General features: G+C 32.7%; 2 protein-coding genes across 2 annotated transcripts; one reads left to right on the top strand and one right to left on the bottom strand.

Annotated features, from left to right (window-relative positions):
* Positions 1-7,045: 7,045 nt before the first annotated feature.
* On the top strand, positions 7,046-8,788 carry LOC25502503 (squamosa promoter-binding protein 1). Its single transcript, XM_013590043.3, has 2 exons — positions 7,046-7,510; positions 8,295-8,788. Exons 1-2 carry the CDS (start codon positions 7,179-7,181, stop codon positions 8,503-8,505), a joined length of 543 nt encoding a protein of 180 aa, XP_013445497.1. The 5' UTR covers positions 7,046-7,178; the 3' UTR covers positions 8,506-8,788.
* A 423-nt stretch (positions 8,789-9,211) lies between these two features.
* LOC25502502 (probable protein phosphatase 2C 39) lies at positions 9,212-12,737 on the bottom strand. The gene is made up of 5 exons (XM_013590041.3): positions 12,577-12,737; positions 11,108-11,353; positions 10,329-10,605; positions 9,756-9,910; positions 9,212-9,603 (listed from the first exon to the last, which is right to left on the bottom strand). Exons 1-5 carry the CDS (start codon positions 12,607-12,609, stop codon positions 9,466-9,468), a joined length of 849 nt encoding a protein of 282 aa, XP_013445495.1. The 5' UTR covers positions 12,610-12,737; the 3' UTR covers positions 9,212-9,465.
* Positions 12,738-17,137: the final 4,400 nt, after the last annotated feature.

Below are 17,137 nucleotides of genomic sequence, written 5' to 3'. Positions count from 1 at the left end.
CACCACTATTTGTTGACGGCCGTAAACCATTCATGATATATTCAAAACGCTCCTTCAAACCTAACAAAAATTAATTATATGACCAATACAAAACACCTCATGAATAATTAGGGGACTGTATATCCAATTTGAGTGATGAAAACAAATTTGTTTATGATACAATCTTTATCTCATTTGTGCATGATAAAATTGGGCATAATTGAGAACAATTTTTGAAGGTGCAATATCCTAACCTAACCAAAACAAAGACAATTATGTATGATTTTTGTTGTGATCTTATATCTGACATTAAGACAGAATCAGATACCTACGTCTGTTTCTGAACCCATAAATCATCTGATAAAGTTGTAACAAAAACGACAAACCATAACTCAAAGAAAAGCAGATCATAAAAAGAGCCATCCAGTGAAGAAACTTGAACATTATGCTACAAAACAAACAAAAAGTGAGCCTGTGAAAACAACTCCATGATTTAACGCATTTATTCATGGTTTGCCAAACCTTGGGGACCAACATAATATTGAATCAGAGAATGATTTATATATATATTCTTCTTATCTTATGCACCGTGCAGCTGTCTGCACTATCCTTTTTTACAAAGACAATCAACAAGAATTTTCCACCACTACAATTTCACTTTTTGTCTATTCATATCAAAATTCTTCACAACTGTCCTACACATTTTAAATAAAGGCCCTTTTGAAATGGTATATATCCTATAAAGCATGAACACTCCTTGGATTAGACGTGTCTCAGTGTCGGACACGACACACGTGTCTGACACTGACACTTGTAATTACACTGAATTATATATATATTTTTTAAATTATTAGTTGTGTCGGCGTGTCAGTGTCCGTATCCGTATCCTGCTTCATAATATATATCATATCATATCAGTGCTAATTGGCTTGCATAACAAATTAATAGGGGAAGAATAAATGGAAGAGCAGAGGGGGGACCAGAACTAAATACAAGTCAATAATAAATATGAGAGTGATATGCATGGTTTTTTTTTTGTGAAGTCTTTGTGAGGTGTGAAATTCTTATTCTCATGGTAATAATGGAAATGGTGAAGGGGAAAAAAAATACCAAATTCAGATGGAGGTTGGATACATATATGGTGAAACACTCAAATACCATTGATGCTAGTGAAAATTGATTGATTTGAATCATTCTAGTTTTCACCAATGACTAGTTTTCTTTTAGTCATGTCATTGTTCCACTTTTCATCCTAAACAACATAACTTGCCTTTGTGCACTTGAAATTGAAGGTTGATTTTGTAAAATTAAGTTTAATAAAAGTGAGCTGAATGGAAAATGGTTTGGTATCCATTTAATACCAAAATTTAGAAGGCATTTAACTCACGACTATATAAAAGCTCCCAGTCTTAGCTTTTACGACAGAGATCGCGGTCCAAAACATTAACATTTGAATAGCTTTTAGTCCACTTGTTCATGACCTAAATATAGAAATTAACATCATATATAAAAATTATTTTTTTTAAACAAAAAAATTAGTTTTTGATTTCTTAACAAATGTGTAAGATACAGCAGTAATCATAACTTTTCAATTGAAGTCTATCAAGGATTACTGGTAATGGGCGATTAACACAAGACTTTTAAATTTTGACCAAAAACAAAACATAAGACTTCAAAAGCATATTTATTTTTTGTGTTAGATGAAGCGGTAATCCATCATGAGGTCTCGGATTCGAACCCGGGTCACGACGTCTGACCTTGCAATTTCGGTATTTGTCAGTTGAGCTTCAAAAGCACTTAACTCTCTATTTATACATAAATATCATCTAATGATCCAAAAATACTAAAACATTCAAGTCCTCATTGTTGAAAATTCAATCTTGGGTGGTAAAATTCAACACACATTAGTTAAAAATTGGTGGAGGACAATATATATGTGTAGAGCCAAGGTATTGTTTGAGAAAGTTGGAAGAGTTTGTTTTTTGTCCTCTATATCTAGATACCGTCCATGGTGAAAACTGGCATCAAGTACTGAGTACGATGGCATCTTGTGAAATCATGGTTAGTAGTAAGTACTAGTGTGCCAGGTTATGTCAGCACCACGTGTTGTGGCCATAGTAGTACTATTAAAACTTGACATCATTTTCTACCAGAAAAACAAAAAGATTCTATCTCAACCTTATGCAGCTTGCAATTTGAACTTGTTATTTTAAGAGAAATGATATTTGTACAACCATTTTTGTACAACTTTTGTACAATATTTTCTCTCATACTCATATTATCTTCTTATTCTCTCTCTTCCTTTTTCTCTTTCCATTGTTTTTGACCAATCAAAAGAGAGCACAACAAGGTTGTCCCAAAAGTTGTAGCAAAAAAGTTGTTCAAATATCATTGCTCTTCAATTTTAATTGAGTCCAAAAGGCATTATAGAAAGACAAATGGAATTAAAGTGGGTTTGATATCACGGTAAATATATCAGAATTATGGTAATCCACTCAGACTTTCCAAAGTTACAAAATGTAGTTTTTACAAAATCATAGTGGATCACCGTCGGGCAGAGCCACACTGACGACTTTATAGGCAAGTACCCCCACTTTCGTTTTGATTTTCACTTACAATATTTCTTTTGATGAATTACTTTTCTCATTGTTTCGGTCTCTGGTTTTTTTAGTAATCTAGTGGCTGGAACTCATACAATTAAATGTGGAAAAGTGGGGTGTTTGGGTTTAAATCCCAACTCCTGCATAAATTATGCAATGTCCCTACCAACTGAGTTAAGCTCACGGAGAGTTTCGGTCCATTATTGCCCCACTACTCTAGTTTTATTGCTCCTCAACTGTCACTGTAATTCTAACATTCCCACCGCAGTATTAAATATAGGAATACCTTTTAGAGGTGTGGCATATTAATTTAGTGACCATGTTTTCTGTCTCTAAAAAATAGTTCTTCTTTCACTAATCTCCTAGAGTGTGGTAAATATAATTTCCTCTTGGACCAAGCATAATCCCCTTATCTTAAATTTTTTCTTATAACAAAAAAAAATTAGGCTTAAATGCAATTTTACCCCCTACTTTGATTGAATCTGAATTTTACCCCCTATTTTAAAACTCGGAATTTTATCCCCTCTATTTTAAAACTCGGAATTTTACCCCCCTATTTTATGTTTTTCAGGATTTTGCCCCCTTCCCCTATTTTATCCACATAATTAACTATTTGTATTAAATGTTTTTTAATGAAAAAATAAAAATAAAACCAAAAAAATTGAATAAAAAATACTAGAAAAAATGCATAAAATTAGTATGATCTCTAAAAATAAAATAAAAAATTAGTATGAAAATAGCAAATATTTAGAGGTGCAAACTAGTTTTTTCATGTATTCTTAATTGAATTTTTTCTTGTAATTTCATTGTTTTTCTATTTTTTAGTTTTTTTTTTTTTTTTTTTTGTGTTTTCTTGTTTTCCTTGTATATTTTTTTTACCAAATTAATATTTTATAAGCGTTTCTTTATTTTTCTAGTATTTTTTAGTTCTTTATTTTAAAATAGGGGGTAAAATTCTAAAAAACGTAAAATAGAGGGGGTAAAATTCCGAGTTTTAAAATAAGGGGGTAAAATCCCGATTCAATCAAAATAGAGGGGGTAAAATTCCGAATTTTAAAATAGGGGGAGTAAAATTCAGATTCAATCAAAATAGAGGGGGTAAAATTGCATTTATGCCAAAAAATTAAATCAAAGAATGGCAAAGTGGAAGATGAAAGGAAAAAAGCAGGAAAGAACAAGGGAACAGTTAGCTACTATACATTTATGTTAAAGTGGTGAGCTTTCTTCCTGCTGTTCCCTAGTTATGTAGGCTTCAATATGAAAAATATGATATGTCTCTCTCAACTCAACCATCTAGAATCTAGCTTTGTCCAGTGCTATAAGTACTTTGCTGGATTGAGATTTAAAATGTAGTGGACCATTAGTTTAATTCTCCCCCTATGTCTAACTCCAAGCTTATTCATATACGGGTGGCATTTTGGCTGTGAAGTCCCGATACTTCAAAATGGATGACGTATCGTATCCCCTGCGTATCCTGCACCGATACCTGCCCGATACTTTCCGATACGTATCCGGAGAGTATCCAAATATTAAATTTTATTTTTTTAAAAAATAATTATCCGATACTTTCCGATACATCCCGATACGCACGGATACTTGTGTTTTTTTATATTATTTTGATTTCTATTTTTTTTTGTGTAAAAAATAAAAATAAAAACATTATAAACGTTAGTTACTTGTTAGTGTTAACTCTTAGTACTGATGTGTTCTTTTTTTGGATATAGTGATTCTTTTTTGGATCGATATAGTATAGTACTAACAAGTTTCTTTTGGATATAGTGTAGCATTGATGTATAACACTGTTGGTGCTCTTTTTGGTATATATTGCGTATGTAATTACCTAATGACCACTCTCTTAATCGTCAATATTATATTTATATTAATGTGCTACGAGCCTGGTTTCTTGTGTTTGTTAATATATTTGCATAATAAAAAAAATGGTTATAATTATATAATACATTTAATTATATAATTTTTTTTTATTAACGTATCCCAGCTGTATCGTATCTTGATTTTTGAAATTTTTCCGTATCGGCGTATCGGTGCAGTATCGTATCCGTATCGTATCTCGTATCCGGGCTTCACAGCATTTTGGTGATGTAGAATTGGTGATATTGGTGACATTTGAGGTTGGCCTGTGGTTGGTTTGGGATCTTGGAGTTTACTTCTCTCAAAGTCTCAGGTTCGATTCCCTCTAGTGCCAATTTCGAGGGAAAAGTTCATACAGAGCTTTGCTCTGGCTTAGAACGGAGCCCCTGCAAGTAGACAGTAGGATTGGTACCCTCGAATTAATCGGTCCTTAGATCGGACACCAAGTTTTCAAAAAAAGAAAGAAAAAAATAATAATAACCAAATACGGTTGACTAAAACTTAGAAAGAGACAACTGATCTTGATCTCAAGGGGTTAATATATAAATTTCAGTTAAAATTAAATTATTCTGAAGTATCTGAGTTTGATCCCAAATCAAAGAAACAACTGGCTAAAGATCAATTTCTTTCGAGAATTGAAAGGTTTTTTTTTTAAGAAGTTAAACTAGAATAATCTGTTACGAAAGAAAAAAGAAAAATACAAACCATAACTACCTAAATCAATTCACAATCTTTAATCATGTACTTCTTTTCAGTAACCCTTGTCATAATAGCAATGAATTTCTTTGTAAAATATTTTTAACTGCTCTTTGAATTATGATTCCTCTTACAATCAAGTCTTCTTTGCAAAAGTAGCAATGAATTTCTTTGTAAAATATTTTGGGTTAAATATGTTATTGGTCCCTATAAATATACCAACTTTTTCGTTTTAATCCTTCTAAAATTTTCCTTCAACTTTTAGTCCCTAAAAAATTTTCCATCTTCACTTTTGGTCCCTCTTTTAAAGTAAACTCATATGTAGAATTCATATTTTTGAATCAAATTTTCCAGAAAAATTCATAATATTATAAGAATCTTTCCCAAAAAAAATTAGAATTTTTTAACAAAATATGAATTTAATATGAATTTTTATATTATTTATGGTTAAAAATTCATATATAATTTATGTTCACTTAAAAAATTCTAATTTTTTTTGGAAATGTTTTTACAATATTCTACACATTTCTGTACAATTTTATTAAAAAAAAAAATACTAAAATTTACTTTGAAATAGGAACAAAAGTAGTGACTCAAAATTTTATAGGGACTAAAAGTTGAAAGAAAATTTTAGAGGGATTAAAACGAAAAGTTGGTATATTTATAAGGACCAAAAACATATTTAACCCAAATATTTTTAACTGCTCTTTGAATTATGATTCCTCTTGCAACCAAGTCTTCTTTGCAAAAGTCTACACTAGCATTATTGCTATTTCCTTTCTGATGAATAATATTGTTTTAATTATGCAGTCTGTAGGAAGTACTGTTCATTTATTACTACTAATAACATTCCAGTTATTTTTTAATCATGTTATAAATGCAAAACATCATCAACTTTGCTATTTACTTTTATTTTAAAGTCATGCTAACTGGTGCTTCCGGGCACTAGTTAAATATACAAAAAAAAAAGTATTTATTATTATAAAAGGAAACTTTGTTAACTTATTTATGAATTAATTACATAAATTTCAATGCAATAGTTACTATATAAATTCCATTTTTAGTAACCTTAACCAATGCTCAGGGCACCGTTTAACATTTCCCTTATTTTAATTGCAAAGAATTTGATGCAAGAGTTGATTGCTCCGAAGCACAAACATAGACACAGACACAAGTACCGTACACGACAATGACACATATACATTGATAAATTTTAAGAAAATGAAATCATTCAAATTAGTATAATTACAAGTATCAGTATTGAATACTTAAACACCTTTGATCAGAAGTATCGCACAAGAGAGGTTGGTTGGGTATGCATGTGATATGGGTCCTTTATATGTGTGGCATCAGAAATCACAACATGAACAAAATAACAACAAAAAACAAAAGCATAATCTTTTTCTCCTCATTAGTAATTCCTTGATTACTAATAGTTAAGCGTTTATGAGTGACGTGCTTGGATTTATTTTATCTGACAGCAGAACTATCTCTTTCAACACTCACTTCATTCAACATCCATCAAAGTATACCCACTCCTCACTTCCCTGCATTTAAAGTTTAAACATTTCATTATTAGCTTATTTTTTAAAGACAAAACCATTATTTAACACCCTACTTAATGCACTGTTTCCATACACTATAGTATTTTTCTTTTAATTCGAGTATACTCAGCATGAAACTGTGTACTAATTCGTTGAGTCGAATAAGACAACAATGTACGACAAAACTCTTCCTCAAAAGTTTTAAAAATACTGCGTTGAAATCTAAATTTTTTGATTAAGTTAAAAGCGATCTGAACCATGTATCTTAGTGCTCTTGGTTCCCATACCTTTTAGTAACACAATTTAAAAAAAATAAAACAATGAAGCTTGTGGTCCACACACACTTTGCACATTCTTTCCCCCTTTCTGCTTCATATAAACAACCTCTTTCACTTCATTGTTCCCAAAACTCTTGCTTCTTCTTCTATTCTATCATATAACTTGCTAGCTCCTCCCTTATAGCCATTGTCAGTTCAGCTCTCACAAAACAATGGAAGCTAGGAGTATTGAGAGGAAGAGAACATTGATGATGGAAAAGATGAGAAGGAACAACATGGTGGAAGAAGAAATGGAAAATGAAGTAGAAGAGGAGGAGGGTGATGTTAGTCTGACTGAAGAAGAGAAGAAGAAAGGGGTCGGTGGCGGGAGAAGAGGAGGTGGCGGCGGTGTTTCTCCACCCTGTTGCCAAGCAGAGAGGTGTGGAGCTGATTTGACTGATGCAAAGAGATATCATCGCCGCCATAAAGTGTGCGAGTTTCATTCCAAGGCACCTGTTGTGGTGGTTGCAGGGATGAGGCAGAGGTTTTGTCAACAATGTAGCAGGTCTTCAATCTTATATCTACACCATTTTCTCTAACACTCATCAATAATTTGTTTTTTCTTTTGACATGTTTATAGGTGGTAGAGTCGGTCACTATGAAGCACGGATCTAGACACGGACACCGGACACGACACAGACACTAACACGCCAACACAGCTAATAATTTGAAAAATTCACATAATTTAGTGTAATTACAAGTGTCAGTGTCAGTGTCGTGTCGGACATGACACGTGTCCGACACCGGATCACGCCTAATCTGAGGAGTGTCCGTGCTTTATAGGTTGGTCATGTTTTCCTATGATCTGTTTTTTTAGCTCACATTTACATAAAACTAATGTTTTAAAAATTGGACAAAATATTAGACCGTGAGACCTTAAGGTTATGGTTTTACTTAGCTCACTCGGTTCAATCACAGTTGAACCATATGAAAAATAAATAAATTAGAAAAGCAAACAAAAATAATTAAGAGATGCAAAAAATAAAAATCAGACGAGTCACTTCAACTGGTTCAACCTATTGTATAACTGAGATTAAATCAACCAGCGGATTTAATACCGGCGAATTGGCCGATTCCCATTTCAATCTGTTGAATCGGACACTTCGATCTGGTTTTAAAACATTGCTTCAAATTAACAATTCTATTTTTGTAAGTGAAAAACTAATGTTAAATATCTTGGACTAGAGCGTCATTTTCTCATCCTAAATTTCTGCAAAAAGAAGAAACTATTCATTATTTCATATCATAGATATACTACGCAATGATCAATGACGAGTTATGCTGTGCAGGTTCCATGACTTGGTAGAGTTTGATGAGTCTAAAAGAAGCTGCCGCAGGCGGTTGGCTGGACACAATGAACGGCGCCGGAAAACCAACCCGGAAACTGCCAATGAGGGAAGCAGTCACAGCAAAGGACAACATCAACCTAAGGAAACTCAATGCAGGATTCAGATGAACTTACCAGGCAGTTCTGGCTATAAGTCCTTCAACATTAGATGAAGCTAAAATGTTCGGTTCAGTTCAGTTCAGTTCAGCCAGCTCTCTCTCTTCTGTCACCTTCTGGTTTCTTACGGTCCAAGGCATAGAATAAAGATCCTTTGTATGTTCATCACAACAAGAACCTAATTACCAACCAAATATCCTACATCTAAAAGGTCATAAGTGAGTTCCTTTTATTTTCTGTTTGTCTTTATCGCAAGTATCCTTATTAAAGCAGCTTTGAATGTTGTAAACCTATTTTCCACTCCAAAAGAATAAAAAGCTACGGCTTCTTTAGTGTAAATTCACTTATCTATTTTTTATATATAATTTATAGGCTATCTAACATATAAATTGTCACATTGGGTGCTAGATTCCATTTGAAAGTCCATTCTTAAAAAAAAATAAAAATTTACAAACTGCACCTTGCCTGTATAGTTGTGGTGTAGATATACATTTTTATTTTCATTTTATCATAAATACCTCTCTAATGTGCTACAAGAGGTTAATTCAGTTGGTTCTTATTTATTTGTTAAATGTGTATAATAAAATCGACATCAATAACATCCTCTCGAAAAATGTTAAATTTTCACTGTGTTCATCATTTGGACGAAGAGATGTTAGCAAAGGTCTTCATTGTGGTAGTGTTTTACTAGGCACAAGAAATAGTAACCTATACATATTCCCCTACACATGATCTAAAATTTAAACGGCTAGACAGTAATTCGAAAATATATATACTTTATTGATCAAACTCTCTTGCATTCATACAAATTACTTTGGCATTAACCATCCAATACTAAATATTTATTGCATTTCTACATCAAACAACACAATATCCAAGTTGGTTTGAATGAAAGCAGGCAAGAAAAGAGATCACACACTTATGCTTGAGCAGAATAACACCTCAATGGATATCAACACTTATCAATATATACACTAAAGTTTGTAGATCAAGAATCTACAATGTGAACTTCGCAATCAGTGAAACCTCACAACAATGCAAGAGATGTCATCTGAGCTCCTCCTGTTAAGCGCTTCTTCAGTAAGATGCTTTGCTGCAGACCGAGCATCTTTGATATCTTTGATTGCATCCACTGCTTCTTGATTTGACATGACCTATAATAACAAATGAGAATATAAAGTGAAAATGTATGCGTGTGAATCCAATCAAACATGTATGTTTGGTTAGAAGCAAAGCTGTCCATAAGGTGAGTGCAAAGGAATGCATCAATCATGTGATGCTTTAACCATTTAATCAAATCTTTTACCTTCCATAACCCGTCACTGGCTAATATAACGAACTCTCCACCGTCATCTATCATCTTTACTGTCACATGCGGTTCTGAAGTCATGTGTATCTTTAGGCTTTTGTCGCCAAATGCCCTTGACACTGCTAACTGTCCATCAACCCGTGGAACATCCCCTGAATCGATAACAAAATATGTATCCTTAGATATAAACTGTATCCTTAGCCACGAGCAAATATTTTGGGAACAATATCAAACTATGAAGCAATGCCATCGATAAAGACACAGGACACAACCATAATAGTGACAAGTAGACGCTGAAAATAATTTGAGAAGATGGAAGTGATTAAATGTCTCTACACCGAAGGTGTGGACATGGGACACACCTTAAATATCACGTATTGATGCTATATATCAACCAGATAGTGAATAACATATAGAATCACACTAGATGATCATGTGCAACACTCAATGATGCATAGATATGAAAGGTATCCAGTACATCAATACAGTTATTCTTGAAAAATAAAGAACAACATATTCTATGAAGCAGCAGTTATTTCAACTATTCTTGAAAAACATGATATGCTATACCTGGAAAGTTAGATACAAAACCACCTCTGTTTTTTATATCATTGCTTTCTGTTGTTGGTTCATGGTCAACCGACAGTGGTATAGCAACACCATTCTCAGATAAGACAGCCCGAGAATCCCCGATATTGGCCACCACTAGCTTCTGACAATTAATTAGTATTGCTGTAACTGCAGTTGAACCTCCTTTACCCAATTCACCTGATTTCTCTAAAATAGTAGAATCAGTTTCTTTATATGCTCTCTTCACACTATCCACAGGTTCAGTCCAGAAATCAGGCTACATTAGACAATAAGAGTTACGCGCATACATTATATCCGAAAGCCAACGTCTCAGATGAATACAATAAAAATACATGACCAAATCAAAATAATTCACTAAGTGTAGAAAAATAAGATAACTAGAAAGAAAATAAAAAACAACTCTTGAAACATGCAAAAGAAAGTAACATATAGTAGTACTAGTATCAAATTCATTCCACTTAAATTGAAATTGATAATTTTTCAGTTTTCGTTTCGAACCGGCGGCATGGCTAGGGTAACGCATTTCAGGCTTTACAGAAAGTCAATCATAGATTAAACCTATATTTTGGTACACTTATGCATAGGGACCCAATGCAAATTGGTGGTGATGTCTCATAATGCATAGGGACCCAATGCAAATTGGTGGTGATTTGTCATAAGTTAAAAACTGCAGCTTTTAGTTTGACGTGTGTTTGATGTGAATGGACTGCAAAAACAAACAGACGCTAAGTAATCACAAAAACGGGAATCCTCATTACCTCTTTTAAGATATTATCAAACAGATTAGAACGCAAGTAATCCGCTACAGTATGACCTGCGTGACCATCAAATATTGCAAATAAACCCAACTCGTTGTCATCAACATGCTTGAATTCAGCAACCACATAGTCTTCCATGGCATGAACTGATTTACCCTTTACCAAGTGAAAGCCATGAGTTACATGCTTTGACATCTTGCTCTTTCCTTTCCCAGAGTCTGGATCAGATGGTCCCAAAACTTTCTCCTACACCAACATACGCCAGTTGAAACATGAAAAAAAATTCATGCTCGACATACAAATGAAACTTGCACAATTTATCTATTCATGTGGAATTTTCTTAATATTTTCCATTGGTAACTTGTAAGATATTATGTTATGTGTATCTTCCAAATAATTGGCTAAATGCATCAGATACTTGAGGAATTCAAAATAATATTTGAAAAAACAAGAACTTGGAATTTCTCGTGTTACAATTGTTAGACCATAATAGTATGAAATATTCTCTTGTAAACAAATAATGTCTGGAGTTGTAAATTTTGATAAATTATTACCATCGCTCATGTATGTCACAACCTCTATTGAATAATTTTTCTTTCGGTATTGAGGCCTATCCCACTCATCAGATTTTCATTTGAAAAAAGTTACTCGCTCAGGTCTATATAAGAAAAAATTCACTTTTTAGATTCATTGAACAACTGATGTATCTGAATTATAATATAGATCAGATACACCAGTCATTAATGAACTTAAAAAGTGAATTGTTTCTTAAATTAAGAAGGTATGAGAATGACCAACTTGCTTTTTGACATCCCTATAATACCACCAATTTGATAGATTGATAATGCAGCTAGCTAAGGTAACAACGGGCACTGATATCATAAATTCAAACCACCTTTCACCGGTGAATAAGACAATTATAAAACATCCTGTGGTGTTGACTTGGGGCCTGGGAGTGTGCTCCTCCTCAAGGTCTTAGGTTCGATTCTCTCCGAAGGCAATTTAAGTGGGCTAGTTTTGCTTTTTCAAAAAAAAAAAAAAAAAAGGCAATTATAAAACATCATACTAACCATTGCACTCGGGGCACCGGTTACGAAAGCAAAATAAAAAGTTTTAAAGTTGAAAATGACACTTTTTTAGAGTTTTTGATGAATTGACTGCACAAACTTCCAGTGCAAACTGCTATCATTGAACCCATGATTCACTTTCCCGTGATATTGGGCTAACATTTGATACTGAAGTTTGCTGGTCACATAAGAATTAACTGGTAATTTTTTCCCCATCCCGCTAATTAACCAATTAACTATAATATTTGAAAATATTGTGGATCAGAGTCATAAATAACTATTTTGTAGCTAATTGAAAATTAAAGATGGTTGAAATCAAATCAAATATAAGGAAATTAAAAAAAAAAAATGTGTGTAATTAATATGAAGAGAAAAAAGCAAAGGGTGAAAAAGATGATATACCTTCATCTTGTGGAGGATTTCTTTGCCGGTCATTGTTGAGTTCTGGAAGGGTGTATGTAAGAGGTGAAGAGGCGAAAAAATAATGAGGAGAAAATGCCAAGTTGTATGAGAGAAGAAATACGAGAAAGATGAGTGTGTTGTGTTAGAATAGATGATGAGGATCGCTCTCGTGTTGACACCGTTTTAATTTTATTTTTTGTTTTTTTATTTGTTTTTTTTTTGTTACAAAGATAACAAAGGAACAAACAAGAAAGAAAAAAAAAAAAAAAAAAAGGCTTAATAGCAGTCTTAATCTCCTGACTTTTTCAAAGTTGTAATTTTGACCCCTTAAGAAAAAACTACAAAACCGTCTCCTAAGTTTTGCAACTGTAGCCGTTTTGGCTGCCAAGGTCAATTTTGACTCGGTCTACGCTTATGTGGCACCCTAAGTGAGGTGTCACGTGTTTTTTTTTTTTTAAATTTGACCTGGGGGGTCAAAACTGCTACAGTTGCAAAACATAAGGGGCGGTTTTTTAATTTTTTTCTTAGGGGGCCAAAATCGCAACTTCGTGAAAGTTAAGGGGCGAAAACTGCTATTGTATTAAAAAAAAGGTAATTATTCCCTAAGGAAGAGAGTGCCATCGACATCATTTCTAAGAAGATTGGCGAGATTAGCTGGGGTCGACTTATAAATAACAAGGTCATCATTAGAAGAAGCTTCGAGCTTGGCAAGAAAATCCGCACATTGGTTCCATTCTCTGAGAGTGTGACAAACTGTAACAATACTTTGATGAAGCAAATCTTTCATGTCATGGATAAATTTTTCTAAGAGTAATATTGCACATGTGAATTAAAAGTAACAATTTTTTTATTAAAAATAATAATTTAGTAAAAAGTTATTTATTTTATATAAGGTTTAATTGTTATTTTTTTTTCTCAACAAAAAAATTGTTATTTTCGTCCCTTAAGTATTTTTTAGTATCGCTTTGGTCCCGTAAGTAATAAAAAGTCTGTTTGAGTCTTTTAAATTAATTTTCGTTACACTTTTTGGTCCATTCCATTAGAGTTGTGAAAAAATTGTTATGGGGTTAACCCCAAATGTCCCAGGACTTGATGTCCCCTTTAAAGAACAAAGCCATCAGCACCACGCCTTGTCCCAAGACTTGTGCTTGGGGGCTGTGGACCTTCATATTATTCCTATAATAACCCTCCAGAAGGACCCTAATGCCTCATTAGGACTTAATGTCCCCTTTAAAGGATAAGAAGACTCAAGGCGCGTCCTTATCCCGACGCTGCCTTTAAGATTATTCTTCTAGAAACTGCCTCAGTAAAACGCCTAAATTCCCCAAATACCCTTATTTCTTGTTACCTAAGTAGGTCAAATTTAGCTCACAGACGGGACTATAAATAGGACCATTGGGATCACTCTCAGATCATCGAATAACCACTCAAAAACCCTAGAATACGAGGATAACCCTAGTTCTCCTTACCGTACTTTTTTAGCAAGTACATATATATACAATCTCTTATTAGTTGAAACACACACGAGTTTCACACTTTAAAAGTGAGTCATAAATAAAGTGGTAAGACCCACATGAGTTTCATTAAATAAGAGAGTGTTAATTTATAGTATTTATCTTTCAAAATATCTTTGTGATATGATGAAATACAAGATGGTCATTAGATGTTAGTGTAAAACTATTTTACATTGTAGGTACATCATTTATTTATTTTTATTTTTAGGGTTTAATTTGTCAAATATATATTTCTAATTAGTTTTCATAATTAAAAATATATATTTCTAAAAAAAATATAGTATTCACTACCACTATTTATTTCTATCATTATCCTCCGCGTGTTTGAGCACTAACAAAAATCAGTACCACCTATATGTTTCACTCCCACTATTTGATGTATAGTATTCTCATTTTGCTCAATCAAAACCATATGACAAAAGCACAATATCTTATTACAAATAATTCCGATAACTTATGGAGAAAAAGAGGCATTCATTTATTACAGAGATGGTGCGATTTGATTTTTTTTTTTTTTACCGATCTCAGTCTAGAGAAAGAAAAAAATTTTGAAAAAAAATATATATATACATGCTCTCCAAAATCATGTACAATGTGTTGATAAGTCTTGACGGGTGCTTAGAACAGTCTTGAAAAGTTAAAGCTTGACCATACACGTTAAATTCTTATGAGAAATCATTGTAAAATAATAAAACTTAAGATAAGTGGTTGATGAAGCAAGTAGGAAAGTATAAAAAGAATTTGTGGAACTTCAAATTTGTTATAATATGAAGCAAGTAGGAAAGTATAAAATCTGCCGATTAGACTCATAATTTTTGATGTAATATGTTAATTAATATGTTGGTATAGTAGAATGATCAATAATCAAACTTGTTTTTATTTTGAAAGAATCAATAATAATCAAACTTGTTTTTTTGGTGTATAAAGCTAAAATAATCAAACTTGTTGAATATAAACAAAATCAAACATGTTAAATTTTAAATAAATTTATGAATGCAACAATTTTTTGAAGTAATGCAGAATTTGTTGTGTGCTGTTTTGAACAAAATTGTAATATGATTGTTGGAGGAGCAATCAATCCAAAACATTGGTCGAGGTATTGCACTGGCAGATCGTCATGTCCTTGATAATTACAATTTACGAATACAATAAATCAACCCTTTCAATCAAAGTTTCGTTTATACAAGTGATACACCTTGATTTGATGGTGCTTATTTATTTTTTCAAGTTAAATATGGTATAAATAAACTCATCTTACAAATTCATGTTTGATCAATTGCGATGTTTTTTTTTTTTTTTTTTTTATTTTTTTATTTTTTTATCATGTTAAACATTTGTATAAAAGCACCATTAACTTCTCATCTTTAGCATCCTTTACAGAATAAGTAGATTTTTTTTTTCTCTCAAGAAAAAAAAAAAAGAAGCATCATTTAGAGGATTAGGTTCGAGCCTTAAGTTGCTCTTCAAATTGATACTGTTTTCAGGTAAGCATTTGGATGTGGAGGAGTTGGTACTAGTTTTTTTGGGAGACTTCTTAGCCTAACTTATTTTCATTACGAGCGGTGGTGAACCGATCCTCTATTAGAGCCGATAGATCCTGTGTGGAGGCCGTGTATGGGTCCGCCTTTGAGCTTGGGTCGCTAGGTTTTGTTTTTTTAGTCTTTTTTGTCTTATGACCCAGGTGGAATAGGCTTAGTTTTATTGTCCCGTGGTGATGGGTGCTTGGTGTGATTTCGGGTACTGATTATGTTTTTTCTTTTTTGCTGGTGTTGTTTAGTTTACGTTTCGTGTTGTTTTTAACTTTTTAGGGTTTTGGGTTGTTGTTTTCTATTCTTTTTGAGAGGTGGTGGTTTTGGCTTAGTCTTGGTTGCTGGTTTTCAGCACCTTCATACATTTTTTTTGTTTTTGTTTTGAAGAAGCACCTTTATACATTGTATGTTTATATATACGCCATTAAAAAAAATTAAAAAAAATCATAGTGATTACCAAAAATTATTAAAACATATAATTAAAATTGAAAACAAATGTTTTATTTTTCCACTAGTCTTAAAGACTGTAAATATATTTTGAAAATATACATTTATCAATCGCAACAACACTGATCCTTTTGTGAACACGTGCTTTTACCTGGGGGATACCCCATTTTTAAACAATCATCAGCACATTGTTGTTCACTACAGGGATCTCTTGGAACACAATCTTTACCCGGGGGTAATCCATGGCCTGCTTCTCCTACAATCAATAGAATATTGTCAAATTCTGTACTCAACAAATTTTAAATTCATAATTTCTTGTAAAAATGTAACATGATGTTTTTGATTTACAGTATAGTGAAATTGAAGGCCTAACTTATCCTTAAAAATCAGTTTATCAGGTGAGGATTGCCTCCTCAATATAAACTTTTATCTATCCGATGTGGGACATGAGTTTTTCCCAATACACCCATGTCACGCCCAGCACTCTTTGGGCTTTGGTGTGTGAATCAGCCGTCACGCCCAGCAGCACTCTTTGGGCTTGGTGCGTGAATCGGTAGATTACCCTTGAAATCGACAGACTCTGATACCATAATGAAATTGAAGGCCTAACTCATCATTAAAAAACCGATTCAGGTTTTCAATTTCATTACAATATTGATCATTCTCAATATACGAATGGATTTATACAAATGATTATATTATAAATTAATTTATAAATACATATGAAAAATCACCTCTGAAAAAAATGAAAAACTTGACATAGAATAATTAAATTTGTTACCTGGAGTCAAAAGAAAAGCAATGCATAGAATTGCAATGAAAAAGTGCACATGGTTGATGCTGCTGGTTGCCATGTTTTCTTCAAAGATGAACAATCAAATGCTTGCCTACGAGAAGCTATTTATTAAGGTTTCTAGGGCAATTAATAATAAGTGTTTTTTTATTGTATTAAATAAAAAAATCAAAGTCAAAAGACATGTTAAAATCTTGACCAAAAAAAATAAAGATATGTTAAAATGAAATCTGGTATTAATAATTTTACTTATTTCGCAACAAAAAACTAATTTTATA

This window comes from Medicago truncatula, chromosome 8 (assembly GCF_003473485.1).
Source record: "Medicago truncatula cultivar Jemalong A17 chromosome 8, MtrunA17r5.0-ANR, whole genome shotgun sequence".
NCBI classification, from domain to species: domain Eukaryota; kingdom Viridiplantae; phylum Streptophyta; class Magnoliopsida; order Fabales; family Fabaceae; genus Medicago; species Medicago truncatula.
The sequence above is the reverse complement of the archived record's forward strand: the minus strand, read 5'-3'. Positions and strand labels throughout refer to the sequence as shown.